Raw genomic sequence first — 16264 nt, 5'->3', positions numbered from 1 at the left:
TGAACACACGTGCATGTATAGATTCCAAAAGTTTTTAAATATTGTGAATTTTCCTTACGCAAATTTCATGCGGTACAAAAGCACGTTGTACATAATGGGGGCAGAATGTAACTTTATGAATTTATATATGTATATTGGACTTAAAAAAATATTACCATTTCCTCTTATCAGTGACAGTAATTAATAAAATTATCGAGACAATGTGAGGCGTACCTTTATATTACGAGGCCAATGATAGCATGAGTGTCACAATGCTGCGAGATCATTTATTTTGATATGCTGAAAATGTTTGAAATATTTTCAACGGTAAATTCGATTGACAATGACTTGCATTGTGGCTTACACAAATGAACTTAATGCAATTGCGTAGTGTAATTCTAAGCCATTTTAAACGGTGCCACGTTAACATGGGATAAAAAAAGTTACATAAAGTATTACGTGGGAAAATGTCCTTTATTGGTCATTGAACAATCAACTCTAAACACAATGAGCGAATGCACAAACAATTAACTTGGTCTTTTATTGCAATTTTATAATGAAAAGACAGTGCACATTTTTTATTCTACATGTTGAAAAATATTTCGAGACAAGACAAAAAAGCTCAAGAATGTGCTTGGAAATGTTTGGCAAAATGCATCACCATAGTTCATCTCTTACAGAAGTGCATAACATAACCAAAGGCTTCATGCTTGAACAATGCAATTAAAGCAAAGATGTAAGGCAAAACTATTCAGGCTCCGTGCAGTAAACAAAAAATGTCAAGACCACAAAGGCAGATTGCACAGTTGTCATGAAAATGCAACTTTTGCACATACACTTTGATTTAAAATATATACAGTAAATATAAATGTAGATTAAAAAAACTAATGATTGTGCATAATTACACATCACATTAGAAAGTGGTATTAAGTACATGATATCCAAGTATATCACAGCTTCGGCAATTAGTTGTGTAAAGTCAACACAAGCAATATAGAGAAACAACCTTCAGTAATTATGCTTTCCAATTATCAATCTTTCCACGTTCGTAAAATTTTCAATTCAAATTTAATAACCAATTATACATCCCGGTCATGTGTCCAACATCAAAATCCTGTTTGACGTAGTTTAAAATGAAACGCCGTATCCAACTGCTTGTTCAACTTGCCAGTGAGCTGAATGAATAATGGGTGTTGAACACTTGTAAACAGGACAATTACTGTTTGACCGTATCGGGTGGGAACGAGGTCTCGACGACACGAATTTGGTCAGATCATTGTGGCCTAACCCAAACAAAAATTAGTTTTCATTCATTGTTGTATTGTAACATAATATTCAATCTAGCCAACATGTCTGTTGCAAAAATACACAGGCACTCAAAAAAATATATAAAACAGAAATGAGATGATAAATACTGGCTCCCTTGCGCAAAAGAGAAAGACTCCTGAAATCCTCTCGCCCGTCATTCTCCTCCAATCCCACATTTCGTCCTTCTGATATTAGGAAGCCACTAGAGCTATGCACTTTCAAATCTAAATTGAAAACGTAATTCTTCAGAACTGTTTTTTTGTGTTTACTTTGTTGTCATTCTCCTGCACCTCCGATTAGCGTGGTTATTTACGTACGGTGCGAAAAAAGTTCAACATACGTACAAGGAATGATGGTACCTTTTATACGTGTAAACAAGCACCTAATAACGTGTACACAAAAACGTAAATTTGGAAACATATAAATAGACATTTCGGGCAAAGCTGTTCACAATATTTCTGTGTCAAACCAATTCAATGCAAAAATCAATCAGGAAAATGGTGCAACAAATGTACAGCAGGCTCAATGCATCTTCTTCGTCTGATGTCGCTAACATTCACATTTCAAGTCCACTCGTGGCACAGTACAATAACTGCAGTCAGGATTTTCAAGAGGTAATCTTCAAGTAAAACACTGCCCTAAAAACACTATCTGAATACCAGTGACTGAAATGTTATACATATAAAAAAACGAGTGAATGTTAAGATAATTCAGGTTGAACCTTAAAAATGGTTTGTTTTATGAAAATCATACAACCGTCTTTAGACCTTTTAAATATTTGCTTCATAGACCATACATATAAAAATATATAAGAGACAAACTCAACTAAATAGACAGTTAACAGGATACCTTAACACACAATTACCCTAACGATGGAAAACCCCCAACATTTCTAATACAGTACACATATTGCTAATGTATTCTAACTTTATTGCATGTTACGATATTAACATTGTGACAATACTATAACATCAAGGAGAGCTCAGTGTCTGAAAAGACAAATTTGAAAAACGTGGAAACATTTAGCAAGTGCTCATTGAGAAAAAAATAGAGCGCCACAACGGAGAAAAATAGTCTGTTCACGTGCCTCCCGTGAAAAGGGGAAGCTATTTTTGGTCGAGAAAAGGAAGACTTCTTGTGCTAAAACCACCCAAGTGTAAAGACCGCCAATTGGTGCAGACTACAAAGGATGTTTCAGATCTGTATTCCAGCTTCCAACAGCTCCTGAAGTCGTTGTTCTATTACTGACCGCAAAGCATCAAATCTGGGAACAAATGAAGACAAACAAGTTAATTACACAGCTCTTGGGATGTTAATCAACATCGAAACAACATCGCGGCATCACAGTGTGCGTTCGTGCTGCAACATAGGACTCACTTCCTCTTGAGTTTATTTTCCTCCCGTACTTCTTCCTCTTTCAGCTTGGACACAAAACTCTCCAGGACTGGCATCTCAAACTGGATGTATTGCGCCACCTGTTTATCACAACAAAGAAGAGCCACTCAATTTAATTCGGGGAAGGAAAAAAAAAGATAGTGAATGTATCAATCATAAACATCATTCTTTATGCAGGATGTTTAGTCAATTTCAATAATGAGTGTTTGGCTTGTGAGAGGAAACCAGAGTATGCAGAGAAAACCCATGCACACATGATCACAGGATGACGCTCAACACTGCCATCTGCTGGACATCTTGCAGCCCCAGCCGACAACACCCGGCAAGCTCCGAGGACTCCCCTCCCACGTACTCACCAGGTTCGACATTGCATAGCTTCCGAGATCTGACCAGATTTGGCACACTTAGGGTTACATGGTCTGGCGATTTAAAGCTTAAATATAAGCTGTACTCGAAATGTTAGCATAATTAAATAGTACAATGAAATGCAAAGGATTCCTCTTTAACTAACTGGAGCAATCAATGTAAGAAACAGTCAACGTGGAGACCTATGCTACCATCGTATAAAATGAAAGGCTCTAGTTCTCAACAACGTTCTCTTTCAGTATGTAGCACATTTAGTTTGGTAATATCTACCATGATAGCAAGATTAAAATATTAAGTGAACCAAGCCTATAGAATGAAAGGAACAATAACCCCATACCACCTCAGACTCTCATCAATCCATGCCTATCCACATAAATTTGAACCATTTTCAATTCACATCTTCAGCATATTCATCATCATACCCAAAAACCCAGCCTTTCAACTATGTTAGACATTGAATATATTAATAGTGAACATATGTAAAATACATATTTAATGGACAGTACTTGCATTAAGGCTAAAACTGTACACCTAACTTGTACGGTTATTTCTATAATAATTGCTGTTATTTATTTGGTTTGCAATAATATTGTAGCATTAAAACCAAAAGTAATAAGAGGACTACAATTGTAAACTGACATCATGTGTGACCTCCTCGCCCAGATCCTCCTCCATGAGGAAGAGTCTCGCTATCTTCTCGCTGGGTCCGTGCAGGATCCTCGTGATCAGTGGAAACTCCGACACTTTGAGGCGCCGCTTTTCTGCATTCAAATATAAATGGAGACAGAATAAGACACTAGTAGGGAGAGATTTAGTTATTGGTAAAGGTGCAGCCCTGCAGTATATTAAAACAAAAAAAACTAAACTATTTTTTATTTTATCAGGTAAGGCCCATTGAGCTATATAGCTCTGTTTCAGAAGCGACCTGACCACAAATGATAGCTCAATGAAGTGGCTTATCATGTGGAAATCTATAGCAGCCAAATACTCTAAACGCGTGATTCTAAACGTGGAGGGAAAAACAGGAGGATGCGGAGAAAAATCCACTCGACCACGGGGAGAACATGCAAACTTCACATATACAGGTGTCAGGGTTGGGATCGACCCGCGACCTCTTGTATACCAGGAGAGCTAGTTAACATCTCGCCACCGTGGCGCCCCTCTCTTGTTCATGCCACTGCCAGGAAAACAGCCTCCACTAGAAAGCCCATCTAGATTATATGTTTGGCCTCCTTTTCCAAGCTGCCCTTAACGTCTTGGAAGTGGTGGCGTACCCACATTTGATGCCACCAAATGCAACCAGCCGATTAACCAACTGCATGGTACACATCTACACTGCTTGGTGGACAGAAGTCGAGGAAAAGTTTAAGAAATCTGATTTCAAATGTTGAGCCGGGAGATAAAAACGGACAATTGCTGGCTGGTAAAGTCAAGCGTGCCATGCGGCAGCGTCTCCAATACTTAATGGCTGTAAGAAAAATTGTACCTCCGGTGGCTCGAACTATGTACAGTGCAAAGTCGCTTGAGTTGTTTTCCACCTGTGTATCAACAACAAAAAAATAGAGAAATGGAGTGTTCAAATCGTTTATCACACCATCTCCACCATCATATTTGTGATCTCGGGGTTGCAATGTAAATTGCATTTTCGCTGAAAATATTCCGTGTTTTCACACGACTCCAACAAGCTGGGGTCGGCAATGGCGGGAATGTACAGATAGATAAATTAAAGTCATACATAAAATGGGACCTTTTTTGCCAGTATCAAAGTATGAAAAAATAAGATTAGGTTTTACCCTTTCTGGCAATAAAACAGGTGTTAAGATGTTCTTGGTTCTTTCGCTATAGTCACATAGAAAACAAAAATCACAATTAAAAGCAAAAAACCCACGTTTCAATCGCAACACAAGCGGTCTTCTTCAGGTGTTGCGATCGAAACGTCGTGGGTTTGTTGCTTTTAATTTTTATTTTCTATCTACGTGACTTTACCGAAAGAACTAAGAATATTAATTCCTGCAGTCACGAAAGTTTTAAGGTGTTAAGATGTTCAAACACCAAATAGAAACATTTTGGCAAGGAATCCAGTTCACGTTAACCACATGTACTAGTGGTGAACATGCGTTCTCTGGTCTGACACTGGTGAGACTAGGCCCTGGTGTAGGCCAATCAGTTTCAAATACAATGCATATATTGTGACAGCATGTTTATTTACATGCATGTAATTTTGCAAAAGCACCAAGATGATTATTCACGATCCATCTGGTAGATTTTTATTTCAGCACCAGAATGTTCAGACAGAGAAAAAACTCGCTAATTAGATATTTTCTGTTTCAAATACTCACCCTAAATTTGTACAGCAGAGATGACACCACCTCTGGAGAAGTCATATTGCTGCTTACTCTCACACTTGTTACAGAGCCATAGGTTGGTGTGAAAACAGATGTCTGCAAAAACAAGTAGAAGAGAAACACATTCAAACTTTTCCACATATAAAACTTATCTTTGCTTTTAAAGCAATTTAAAAAAAAACAATTATTAAACACTTGACATTCTATGGGTCTTTCGGTAAAGTCACGTAGAGAGAAAAATAATAAAAAATCACGACGTTTCGATCACAACACAAGCAATCGTCTTCAGGTGAAGAAATACAGCAGGCGAACTGCTGAGGCAGGAAGTCTGTTAAAATATCTTATAGTCCTCCCCGCAGAGGCAGTTAAATCTTGACTTGACATATTGTTTAGTCTGATTTCTATTCCATAAAAAATAAACCAAATGCTCAGTTACAACAGAATGAAAGAGAACTGCAACAGACGACAATTATTTATTGTGCAGAGCTTGTGTCCTTCAGCTGGCGATTGACGTTCCAAGTGGACTGTGACCCTCAAAGAAATGGCGTCGCCACCCCCCGTGGTCGCCGCCCCCATGATCCGTGGGTCAAACAAATCATTCGGGGCGCCGATGTACGGCAGCAAGAGCAGTTGATGTGAATGCTGTCGCGAGAGGTCACACGTTTGGCGCAACGGTACTTCGCTGACTGCGCGTGATGAATTAATGAATGAGAGATTGGCGTGCTACCCTTTCCTAGCTGTGCATTTTCTCTAGGTTACTCCAGTTTCCTCCAATATGCTAAACATGAATTCATGTCAATGGCCAAACATCTTAATGTAGAAGCCAAAAAAAAAGAGACTCAGGGAGGCTTTCCTGGGTAAAGCAAATAATTATTATTGTTATTGTACGACTTGTTGATATTTTGGTTGAACATTTTATCAACTCAGATTCAAGGTATCTAACCCTATTTACTCCAAACAGTGGTATTCATGTTATAATCCCAGGAAGCTAATGAGCTGAACTGATCCCTGTGACCATACTTCACTATGCTGGTCAATGCAGGTTAGTGAAGGTGGGCAGAACAGACATTGGGGCATAAAAGTACATACAAAAATGGATGTTGGACAATGTCCTCTGTTACCCACAACCTAACTTCGCAGCCTAGAAGATATGTAATGTATGGAGGTCACCGATCCACGCACTATCCAGGCTCAAAACTTGCTGGGTTTCCATGGCATTCGTGATTTGGTCATAGTGTAAAGCAGCGGTTCACAACCTAGGGTCTGCAAAGCTGTGGGGAAGTGGACCGTGGAACTGTTGTGAATACTGTATAACTTTTTTTCACAAAGCAGCATATTTTCTTTACTGCTCATTGCACAACTATTTAATTTGTATTCATAACGGTCGGCTATTGACTGAAACTGCTGATTGATGGCATTGAGTACTGGTGCTATACAATGCATTTAGTGAGAGACAGGAAATTGGTGGTAATCCACCAACATTTTATGAAAACTGACAGCAGTCCATGGGTCCGAAAAGTTTGGGAACCACTGGGCAAAAAGTACAATTTATGTACACAGACTTTCTGGTGTACGCATTATGCAACCATGCGTGCATACGTTTTATAAATTATAAACCAGAAAAGTCCTCCCAAGGAGCTGAAAAAAATATGCGAAGCTGCGGAGGCGAGCTCGCCTTGTGGTTGTAGTAATGTCCGTTGATTGAGAAACGGTTCCTCCGTAAACGCTGCATGTCAGCTGCCGACCGTCTGTTCACGCTGTGACGGAGGAAACAGCTGGCGTCGCTTTTGGTGCGTGGCAGCCTTGGCTCAAACTCGAGCTCCTTCTCCACTGGCAAAGAGTCTGATTCGAAAGGAGAGCGCATTGTTTCAGTTCAGGTTTAGACAAATGTGTTTCTTTTGTCGTTTGCCACTAACAATTACAGTGTCTCAAATATTCTTATTGTACCAACTAGGAAACACGTGCTAAATATGTACAAGTATTACCTTTATTACGATGTACAAAAACGTTAACTTTATTTATCAGCAGCATGTTTTATAAGACGTTAAATGATAGAGAATGGAATTTTTATTTATCAAGTGTCGTATGCTAAAACAGGAAAATGCAATGTGTTAGTAGGACTGATATCTCACAGGCTGCCCTACCCCCTACACAGGCAGACTGAGTCAAATTAATGGAGAATTGTAAAAGCAATACGTGCGAATTAACTGTGATTAACAATCCATTTTTATGTAATTACAATAAACCACGCCTCTGCTCTCCGCACCTAATTAGCTCAAAGTGATGACATAATCTTGCTCTATTTAAGACCAAAGCAGGTGGATTGCTTCTCTATTCTGGCACATCGCCCGATGATGCTGGATGTAATTACCAGCGAAACGTCTTACTACTCAAATTGCAAAAGTTGTAGATTTACTCTCCAACACACCAGTGAGCTGAAGTCGTAACTAATTGTCACTTTTTGTTTACATGACAAACCTTTCTGACTGTGTCGGGTGGCGGAGGGTTACGACCCATTTATACTTACAAATTCTATCCTAACAACCTTTATCATGAATAATATTGGTCGCGAAAGCCTGCGTGTGAAACTGAATTATTAATAGCCAAGAAACACACATACCTTCCACATCATTCATTTTTTGGGTTTTGGTAGGCAATTCACATTTATCAACAATATCTTCCTTTTTCTCTTCTGGTACCACCCAGCATGCCATGCCCCTGTGGGAAATGAAAATAGAAAAATTAAGTTTCTACAATCTGGAAGCATGCAACCCGATTTTTAGCGAGCAACTATTAGAAGACAATGGAAACATTATTCTAATACTGGGTTACCACGGCATTGAGAACTGCACATCACAAGACAAATAATCACACACTTAACCACAAGTATATGTATTAACTGTACATTTGCATCTTGCTATTGAACTATTTTTGAAGACCTGCTTCTTATGAGATGATATACTGTTTAATTACAACTTTAATTTGTTTTGTTTTTTATATTTGCCAAATATGTGAACCTATATTTATAAAGCTTCATGAACACAATAAAAAAACCTCATATTGGCAATTCCACCATAAAACCAAACTATTCGTTATGTTGAATTCAACAGCAGTCAAAACATTCTTATTCACGTCCAAACTATGGCAATGCAAAATAAACCCTTATTCTAAACTCCATGAACAGCTGACACAATTGACACGTCCTCCACTAACATCCTGGTAATCCTCTGACCTTTCACTCCATTTGTCACTGCCATCACTTCTCATCAGTCATAAAATTCCTCCCCATGTTGCCCAACATTGCTGCCGTCTTACCCTCAGCCCATTGGCAGCTCGATGCATCAGCTCACTGTCCACTTCGCTCGCTCACTCCCATCTATTGTTCACCTTGTATTTGTCCTGCCTCACCTCACCCTGTACCCCTGCATCCCGTCAGCAGCCTTCCTGTCCCATGTGCCTTTGGCACATTTTTAATTAATTAATTAACCTTCCACCATGAGCCAAACAAGGCATCTTCCTATTACACTGAAATGCCCCCCTGAGCATTGGTATGAATAGATTAAATTTCCCTATGTGCCAAGAGACACTGTAAATTGTGTAAGTCCATTTTAATTTTTCATGGTTGCTTTTTCGGCAGTGTATACTCCTAGTATGGCATATCACCAATTCACCTGAAGCTTGGTTAGTATTCGGATAGGTAACACTACCAGGTGATGTTGGCATGGGCCTATGAGGTGGCCAAAAGTTTGGTAGCGGTGGGAGTTACTCTTCATATGCATGTTTATGTAACCTATGTAACCTCTCATATGTGTGGATTTTCTCTGGGGGCTCTGGTTTCCTCCAAAATGTCAAGCATTAATTAATGTTATTGACCAAACAAGACTCAGCCGAAAAAAAAGTATTGTCTATTGTCCTAATGCACTTCTGGAATTATCATATAAACTCTATTATTTCTAAGCCTTTGAAACTAAAACCATTCAATGCTGAAGATGTATTACTTCACACAATGGGAAATGCAAGAATCTTTTAAATGTGACATTATTTGAACTGCATGTACACCATCATGGTCATCTAGATTTTTTTTGTTCTCTAGAACTGCTTTTTGTGGTTAGTTTGTTGTCCTTCCCCTGCACCTCCGATTAGCTCGGTTGGCTACGTACGGTGCGAAAGAAGTTCAACATACATATACACATCCATCAATGAATGGAAAGAGTTTTACCGCCTCTTAGGCAGCTTCCCCGGGTCCTTTGCTTCTGGAGGTGAAGGGATGTGAATTCGTTCATTGTCATCGTGCAACTGCAAGCGAATGGGCCGTCGCAGACCCCACGCAATGTTCAGCAGGCCTTCGATGATCAGTTGACCATCATCCTGATGAAGATCATAACGCACACCATCATGGTCATCTAGAGCAATGTTCAACAAAACACATGGTGGCGTAAATTACTAGTTGGAGCACACCAGTGTGTTGGACAGTAAACCCACAACATTTACAATTCGAGTACTACGTTTCGTCGGTAATTATAACCAGCCTCATCAGGTGACAGCCAGAATTGTTTACGTGATAAACCTTACTGATTGGCTGTGTCGGGTGGTGGCGGTTTTAACGACACATTGATATTCACGCAATCTAACCCAAAAAAAACCTCGATTATGGATAACATTGGTCACAAAAGCCTACGTATTAAACTGGCTTGAATCCACTGAAAGTTTTGAGTTATTTCACTTTAACAGTTTACATATATTGCAAATGGAATTTTGAAAATCGTGTTGTCATCATTAGCTGTATTTATGTTTCTACATAACCAACAAAAAAACACCTATAAATGTAGAATTAAAGTTCATTTTATTTATATACTGTAAATAAGGCCCACAGCTAGAATAGCAAAATGTGTCAAATGAATTACAGTTTGCTCAGTATTTAGTGACTATTTTCTGTGATCCATTCATGTTTTTATTTAAAAAAAAGATCAAGCTTTAATTGCTGTTTATTATTTAAAAAACAGGGTATAAGTAATAACAATTTTCTTTCATAAAAAAATATTTAAGTGTGGTGAGTATGCATTCTTGTATAAAACAAACCACTTCAGCCCATACCATTATAAGACAGATGTTGGCAAGTGAAGTTTAAATTTATATGAACGATCACAGTTATGAAATAAGATTTTTACAAAAGAGCCACACATTTAGTTCAAGCTTCCACTCAATAAATGTTATACAGCATTAAGTCCCCTGGTAACTATAGAAAGTAAATAAATGTACGGCACTTTCTCAATCCACTGGTGGATGGAGGGCTCCCCACACTGCATAAGTCATGGAGGTTATTTCATCGCGCTGGATTAGCATGGCATTTGTGAAAAGGGAGGACAGAGACTGGTATATGAATAATTCGCCGCTGGCGCTAGCCATGGCAAGGAATCGACCTCAAGTCACCTGGTTTATCGTTTGGAACACCAATCACTGCGTTACCGCTTTTGCTGTTGCATTCTCAGGCGTGTAAAATGTAAATGTCAACCAAAATGCAAAGTCACCACACAACTGAATAATAATAAACTACCTTGAATGGATTTATTGTTGCACAGTTAGTGGTATTTAGGCATCACTTGGTGCTATGTTTAATAACATTTATTTAATAAACTTTTCCTTATTTATTCAGTAAGCTCTCACTGAGTCACAAAGCTACATTTCAGGAGGACTATTTTGCAAGGTTGGGCCAATTATTTTTCCAAGTAATTTTCCTGTTCGGGAAAACATACGCAGGGCATTCAAATTACAAAAGGAAACGAAACTACTTCGAATGTTCATTGGTTTGATTAAAACTTGATCTTGGTTGAAAAACTATAGTCCTTATCAAGCTGGCTTATAGTCCAACTGGCTAAAAAGAGCATACAATAAATGCATTCAGATGTGCTAAATACCAAAACTAAATTCTCACAAATTTAGAAACAGAGAACACAGCCTGATGATGATGCTAGTTGTAATTACTGGCGAACCGTCATACTCAGATTGTAAATGCTGTGGCTTGGCTCTCCAACACACCGGTGCGCTGTACTAGTGACGAATTGGCATGTTCTGTTCATGTGACAACCCTTACTAGTGGGCTGTGTTGGGTTGTGGCGGGTTTCAACGACACATTTAGATATTTACGCGATCTAACCCAAAAAAAACTATTATGGAACACATATACAGACTAATCAATTTTACAGGCTACTACCATAATATTACTCTAAGGATTACACAACTACGAACATGGTATTAGGCAGACGAATATATAACACAGAGCGATGAGTACAGAGGCATACATATGTGGATACTGAGCGGTAATACATATTGAAAAACATTATGCAGACAGTACAGCTGACCCATATTTACATGCACTGTCCTAGCCATGGAAATAGAAAACATCAACCTTGGAGGCTACTTACCAAGCATCTCTGAGACCTCAGAGATGGTGACAAGGTCAAGATTGTTGGAGCAAAGTGTTGGCATGGCCCACATTTCAGATCGCAAACAGAACAAAGTCCAGCCATATACCCCCACTACTCAAAAGACATTTTAAATATGGATATGTTAGCTCTACAAGACGCAATCTCAGCACACTAACTTGTTTTGATGCGTTTATGTACAACAGCCAACAAATCAACTTGGAAAATGTACAAGTGATGTCAAACACCACCGGAACGCTCAGTGAGATACATAACAAATCGACAATTCCGTTCATGGACCTCACAATAACATTTGTAATAATGAACAAGAGAGTGGCGTCTACAAGATCCTCAGTGGTTGATCACAACTTCCAGACAGTGACTACATGGATTCCATCAAGAAGCTGGCAGAACCAAGCATCCCGTTCAGTTTTGGCAGAACTAATTGCACAGATGGCTTGAAAAAGCCAAAACTGAAACAGCCTTGAAAAAATTGTGAATGGGCTAGACAATACAATAAACGTAAGTGGCTTCATGACTCCTCATTGACACTTAATATTCTGGTGTCTGTCAGGTAGCTATGGTTACAGTCTATATATCTTAATCTTAAAAAACTTCATTCACAGAATGCAGTTGCTCTCCCAATTAAACATTTTCAAAAGTATATTCAGCCTTTTGTCAACCCACTGTTTTGTACTGGATATACTGTCTTGTTTGTATGGATAATCAATGTATAATTAGAATATTTGTGGGTAGCAATGGGAAGTACAACAAAAATACATTGTGCTACTGTATTTCTATGATCACAACTTTCACCAACCCACATTGACTAGCATGGTGAAGTATGGTCATATAAGTCATCTCCAATCCACATTTGCATGGGAGGCCTTCATTAAACAGTGGATTGCTACAGGCTCTACGTGTACAAAAGAATCAATTATCAAAACAATAGTAATACACGAGATAAAAAATACAGAAACAATAACTAAAGAAACAAGCTGTTATTGAACAGTTTTAGACTTAAATCATAATCTGATATGTAAAATCACACGCCTTATAAGACTACTATCTTTTTTCTTGCATGAAGTTTGAAACTTATCCTGCCAATATAGCCAAAATATAAAATTGGGTTGGTCAACTACATTGATTATAGTGTTAAGATCAAAGTCAATTCACTTGTTAGTAATGTACCTGTGAATGGTAAATGTCGACTGTGTTAAAGTGTGCGTTTTTCCACGTACCTCTCTGTACCGCAGTTGTAAAGTCTTTCCTTCATGATAACAGTTATAAATCCTCAACTGGGCCATGAGATCTGACCTGTAGGGGAAAAAACATATACAAACTAGCATTAGTTCATTTGTTACCCTAGTGATAACAGTAAATAAAGTTAAACACAACATAAATAATGTTGAATAGTATATACAAAAAATAGGACTGCCATGGTGTAACAATTAGCACTCTGAACTTGCAAACCAAAGGTCACTGGTTTTATTTGCCGTGAAGAAAACAATGGGACAGTTTCTTAAATCCCCCCTGTTTTGTCCACACGGAGGTGTTTGTCAATCGGCAGGTCACGCGTGGAGGAATAAATTATGGGTCCCCCCAATTCTTCCAAGCCATCTGGTGGGCATGAACGATGAAGTCAAAATACCATGTAAGAGAGGGTATCTAAAGCTCCGTCTAGTAGAGGCCCTGAGCAAGAAATGTCATGGCTGCAGCTTTATTTTTACCATACAGAAATGTATACACTCAATAACAAATTGTGTTGTTACTGTGGTGGGAGGGGGAAAGACAACGTAATGGGACTTACTTGGAGATGATCTTGCCTTCGCCAATACATAATCTGGTGGAGTCATCACATCCAACTAAATCATCTCCCATGCTCCCGCTAAACCAAATACTTTAACAAACCTAGACAAATCAGAACAAAAATGTTACGGTATATTATGTATCGGGGGCTTCTCAATTCCATCCACATTTCAAACATGCATTTGTACATTTGTGTTGGGCATGCTTTAAAGAAATTGATACACATGATAAAGTACATATAAAAAATGTGTGTTCTATAAAATACTGTACAATGAATTACAAGCCTGGGTTTTTAGGAACCATGAACTGTACATTATATTACTGAGGCACACTGCAGTGACAGCATATGCAACTTATAACAGGAACAGGACACTATTTTAGCCACAATGTACAAATTATGTGTATACGTGCATCACGAAAGCACTTTACTATCCAGTAATTAGTGGCTTTCAAAAATGTAATCCAGATTTAATGCTAACATACTGGAACTAGCGTTAGAGGAGCAGATGGCACTTAACATAATTAGTCATTTCTCAGTAATCCTGTTATGAAAATGGGCCAAAACAAAAACACCTTAATCAGACACTGGCTGTTTCAATGTCCATGCGTGCATTCGTTTAGGAAACAAAGATAAATTTCAACATTCAAACAAACAAGACAATTCCAAATTACAGTATTCATAGTACAGTACTGGCAAAAATATCACAGAGTGCTTCGAATTACAATAACCCGCATTTTTGTTAGAATTTGTTGCAGCCAGAACATTACTGCTTTAAGTGCATTGCAATTTCTCATTAGTTGCGTTTGTCAAGGGTGTTTACGTTTAATTGACGAATGCAGTGAATAGTATCAGTCTGTGGCAAGTGGCTGGTTTTCATCCAACAGTTCACGCAAGTACTTCACTATCGCCCTTTGTCTATCCACTGCTGGATGATGGCCTGCCCACGTTCTGCAGTCGTCGGGATGATTTGATCACAATGTTCGATGGTCAAGGTGACGGACAAAAATAATGATATGGGTGCAAAGAATGCAATTGATGATGTACGTATGTTGATGATGATGCACTAACCTATTGCTGCTGGCCACTGCAGTTACTGTGCAATGATGAATAACACATGTACGAGATTTCACATTCAAACATCCTTATTTTATAGTGCTTGACTATTTAACACAAAAAGGTAGGCTTGATGAGATCAGGACACGTCGCTCCGTGGAACTGATGGGACACAATTGAATGAGACCCGCGGAGACGGAGCGATTACATCGGTTCGCGTGAGACGTATGGGGGTGAGGGCCTTCATCCAGCAGTGGAGAAACAATGGCTCGTGATGATAACTTTATAAAGACCGCATTCGGTACCAATGTGGATCAACGTTAACCCATTAACATGGACGACATCCTTTGTTAACCACGACAAAGCCATTGTTGTAAACACTTTGTTTGCCACAATCGATGCATTACACGTTTAAATAGTATTATAAAGTCTTAACACACGATTTTTTTTAAAAATACATAACGATTAAAAAATTGAAGTACATGGCTGGCTCATAACGGTACAAAGCTCTTGCAATGCCCCAGTGTTGTATCCACAATACCGTACTGTACTCCATTTCACGTTTGACATCATTGCAGCTCACGCACACGTTGCAATGTCATTTACACTACCGTGGAACAGTACCGACCGTGCAAGCGGAACAAGTAAAAACTTTACGTTTCTTAAAATGTGAAAATGAAAGCGGGTTTAGCGTGCCCCACGCGGGCTGCTCTAAGCGACACCGGGCCTCACCTCGCACAGAAAGCCGCGAAATGCAAAACAAAATAAAAACAAAAACACTTCCAACCGACGACGACGACGACGATAACAAATACATGAAAGACAAAAAGACGCGCACGATTTGTGAGGAGAAGTAAAAACAATTGTAAATGTGTTTTGTTTTACCCAGCGCTCTTCCGCTTCCGAGTTGAAGCCAACAAAGTGAATGGGGGGGGAGTGAGGGGAGGGAGTGGGGGGGGTGAGGGGAGGGAGTGAGGGGGGGGTGAAGGGGGGTGAGGCCGCCACGGGCTGGGCGATAGCCCCGAGGGCCGTGCGGGGGGCGGAGGGCGCCCGCAGGGGGGGGGAGGGCACCCGCAGGGGGGGGGAGGGCGCCCGCAGGGGGGGGGGGGCGGAGGGCGCCCGCAGGGGGGGGAGGGCGGAGGGCGCCCGCAGGGGGCGAGGGCTCCCGCAGGGGGGGGCGCGGCCCACCCCCTCACTCATCAGAGAGACTCGGGGACAGCTCGTGAACTGTGAAGAGGCGTCCCTCGTATTAAAGTGGCGCTGCGTGTGGCGCTAGCTACGGCCACCACCGTCTTGTTCCTTGCTCTCCTGTTTGTCGTGGAGGAGGAGGAGGAGTGGCAGCTCCGTGGTTCGCGCAGGGGTCGGGAAACCTTTCCAATAAATGGAGAGACATTTTTGTTGTTGTTGCTTCGTTTTTGTAGTTGACCAAAATAGTTCCTTGTACACAAACATAGCCGGTATAAGGCAGATGACAAACACATTCTCACTTTAACAAAACAAAATATGAGGGAATAAACCGTCGCTTTCGGGTTTTTTTCTCCTTTAGTTATTCTTCAACAACTCGCCTTTTCTAGATTTAAAGCTTT

General features: G+C 39.7%; 1 protein-coding gene across 5 annotated transcripts; it reads right to left on the bottom strand.

Moving 5' to 3' along the window:
- Window positions 1-434: 434 nt before the first annotated feature.
- Window positions 435-15643, bottom strand: LOC116940321 (ras association domain-containing protein 4). 5 transcript variants are annotated; one of them, XM_032949984.2, is made up of 11 exons: window positions 15564-15643; window positions 13626-13726; window positions 13057-13132; window positions 9613-9761; window positions 8014-8111; window positions 7069-7235; window positions 5388-5489; window positions 4535-4586; window positions 3688-3809; window positions 2665-2762; window positions 435-2551 (listed from the first exon to the last, which is right to left on the bottom strand). In XM_032949984.2, exons 2-11 carry the CDS (start codon window positions 13694-13696, stop codon window positions 2482-2484), a joined length of 1005 nt encoding a protein of 334 aa, XP_032805875.1. In that variant the 5' UTR covers window positions 13697-13726; window positions 15564-15643; the 3' UTR covers window positions 435-2481. The 5 variants fall into 5 exon arrangements, with proteins under 5 accessions (XP_032805875.1, XP_032805876.1, XP_032805878.1 ...); XM_032949985.2 differs by lacking the exon at window positions 15564-15643 and adding an exon at window positions 15411-15557; XM_032949987.2 differs by lacking the exon at window positions 15564-15643 and adding an exon at window positions 15336-15394.
- Window positions 15644-16264: the final 621 nt, after the last annotated feature.

The sequence above is a fragment of the Petromyzon marinus genome, chromosome 8, assembly GCF_048934315.1.
Source record: "Petromyzon marinus isolate PM22_M1 ecotype Great Lakes invasive population chromosome 8, UKy_Petmar_22M1.pri1.0, whole genome shotgun sequence".
In the NCBI taxonomy this organism is placed as follows: Eukaryota; Metazoa; Chordata; class Hyperoartia; order Petromyzontiformes; family Petromyzontidae; genus Petromyzon; species Petromyzon marinus.
Note: the sequence above shows the minus strand (reverse complement) of the source record. Positions and strands in the feature narration are given on the sequence as shown.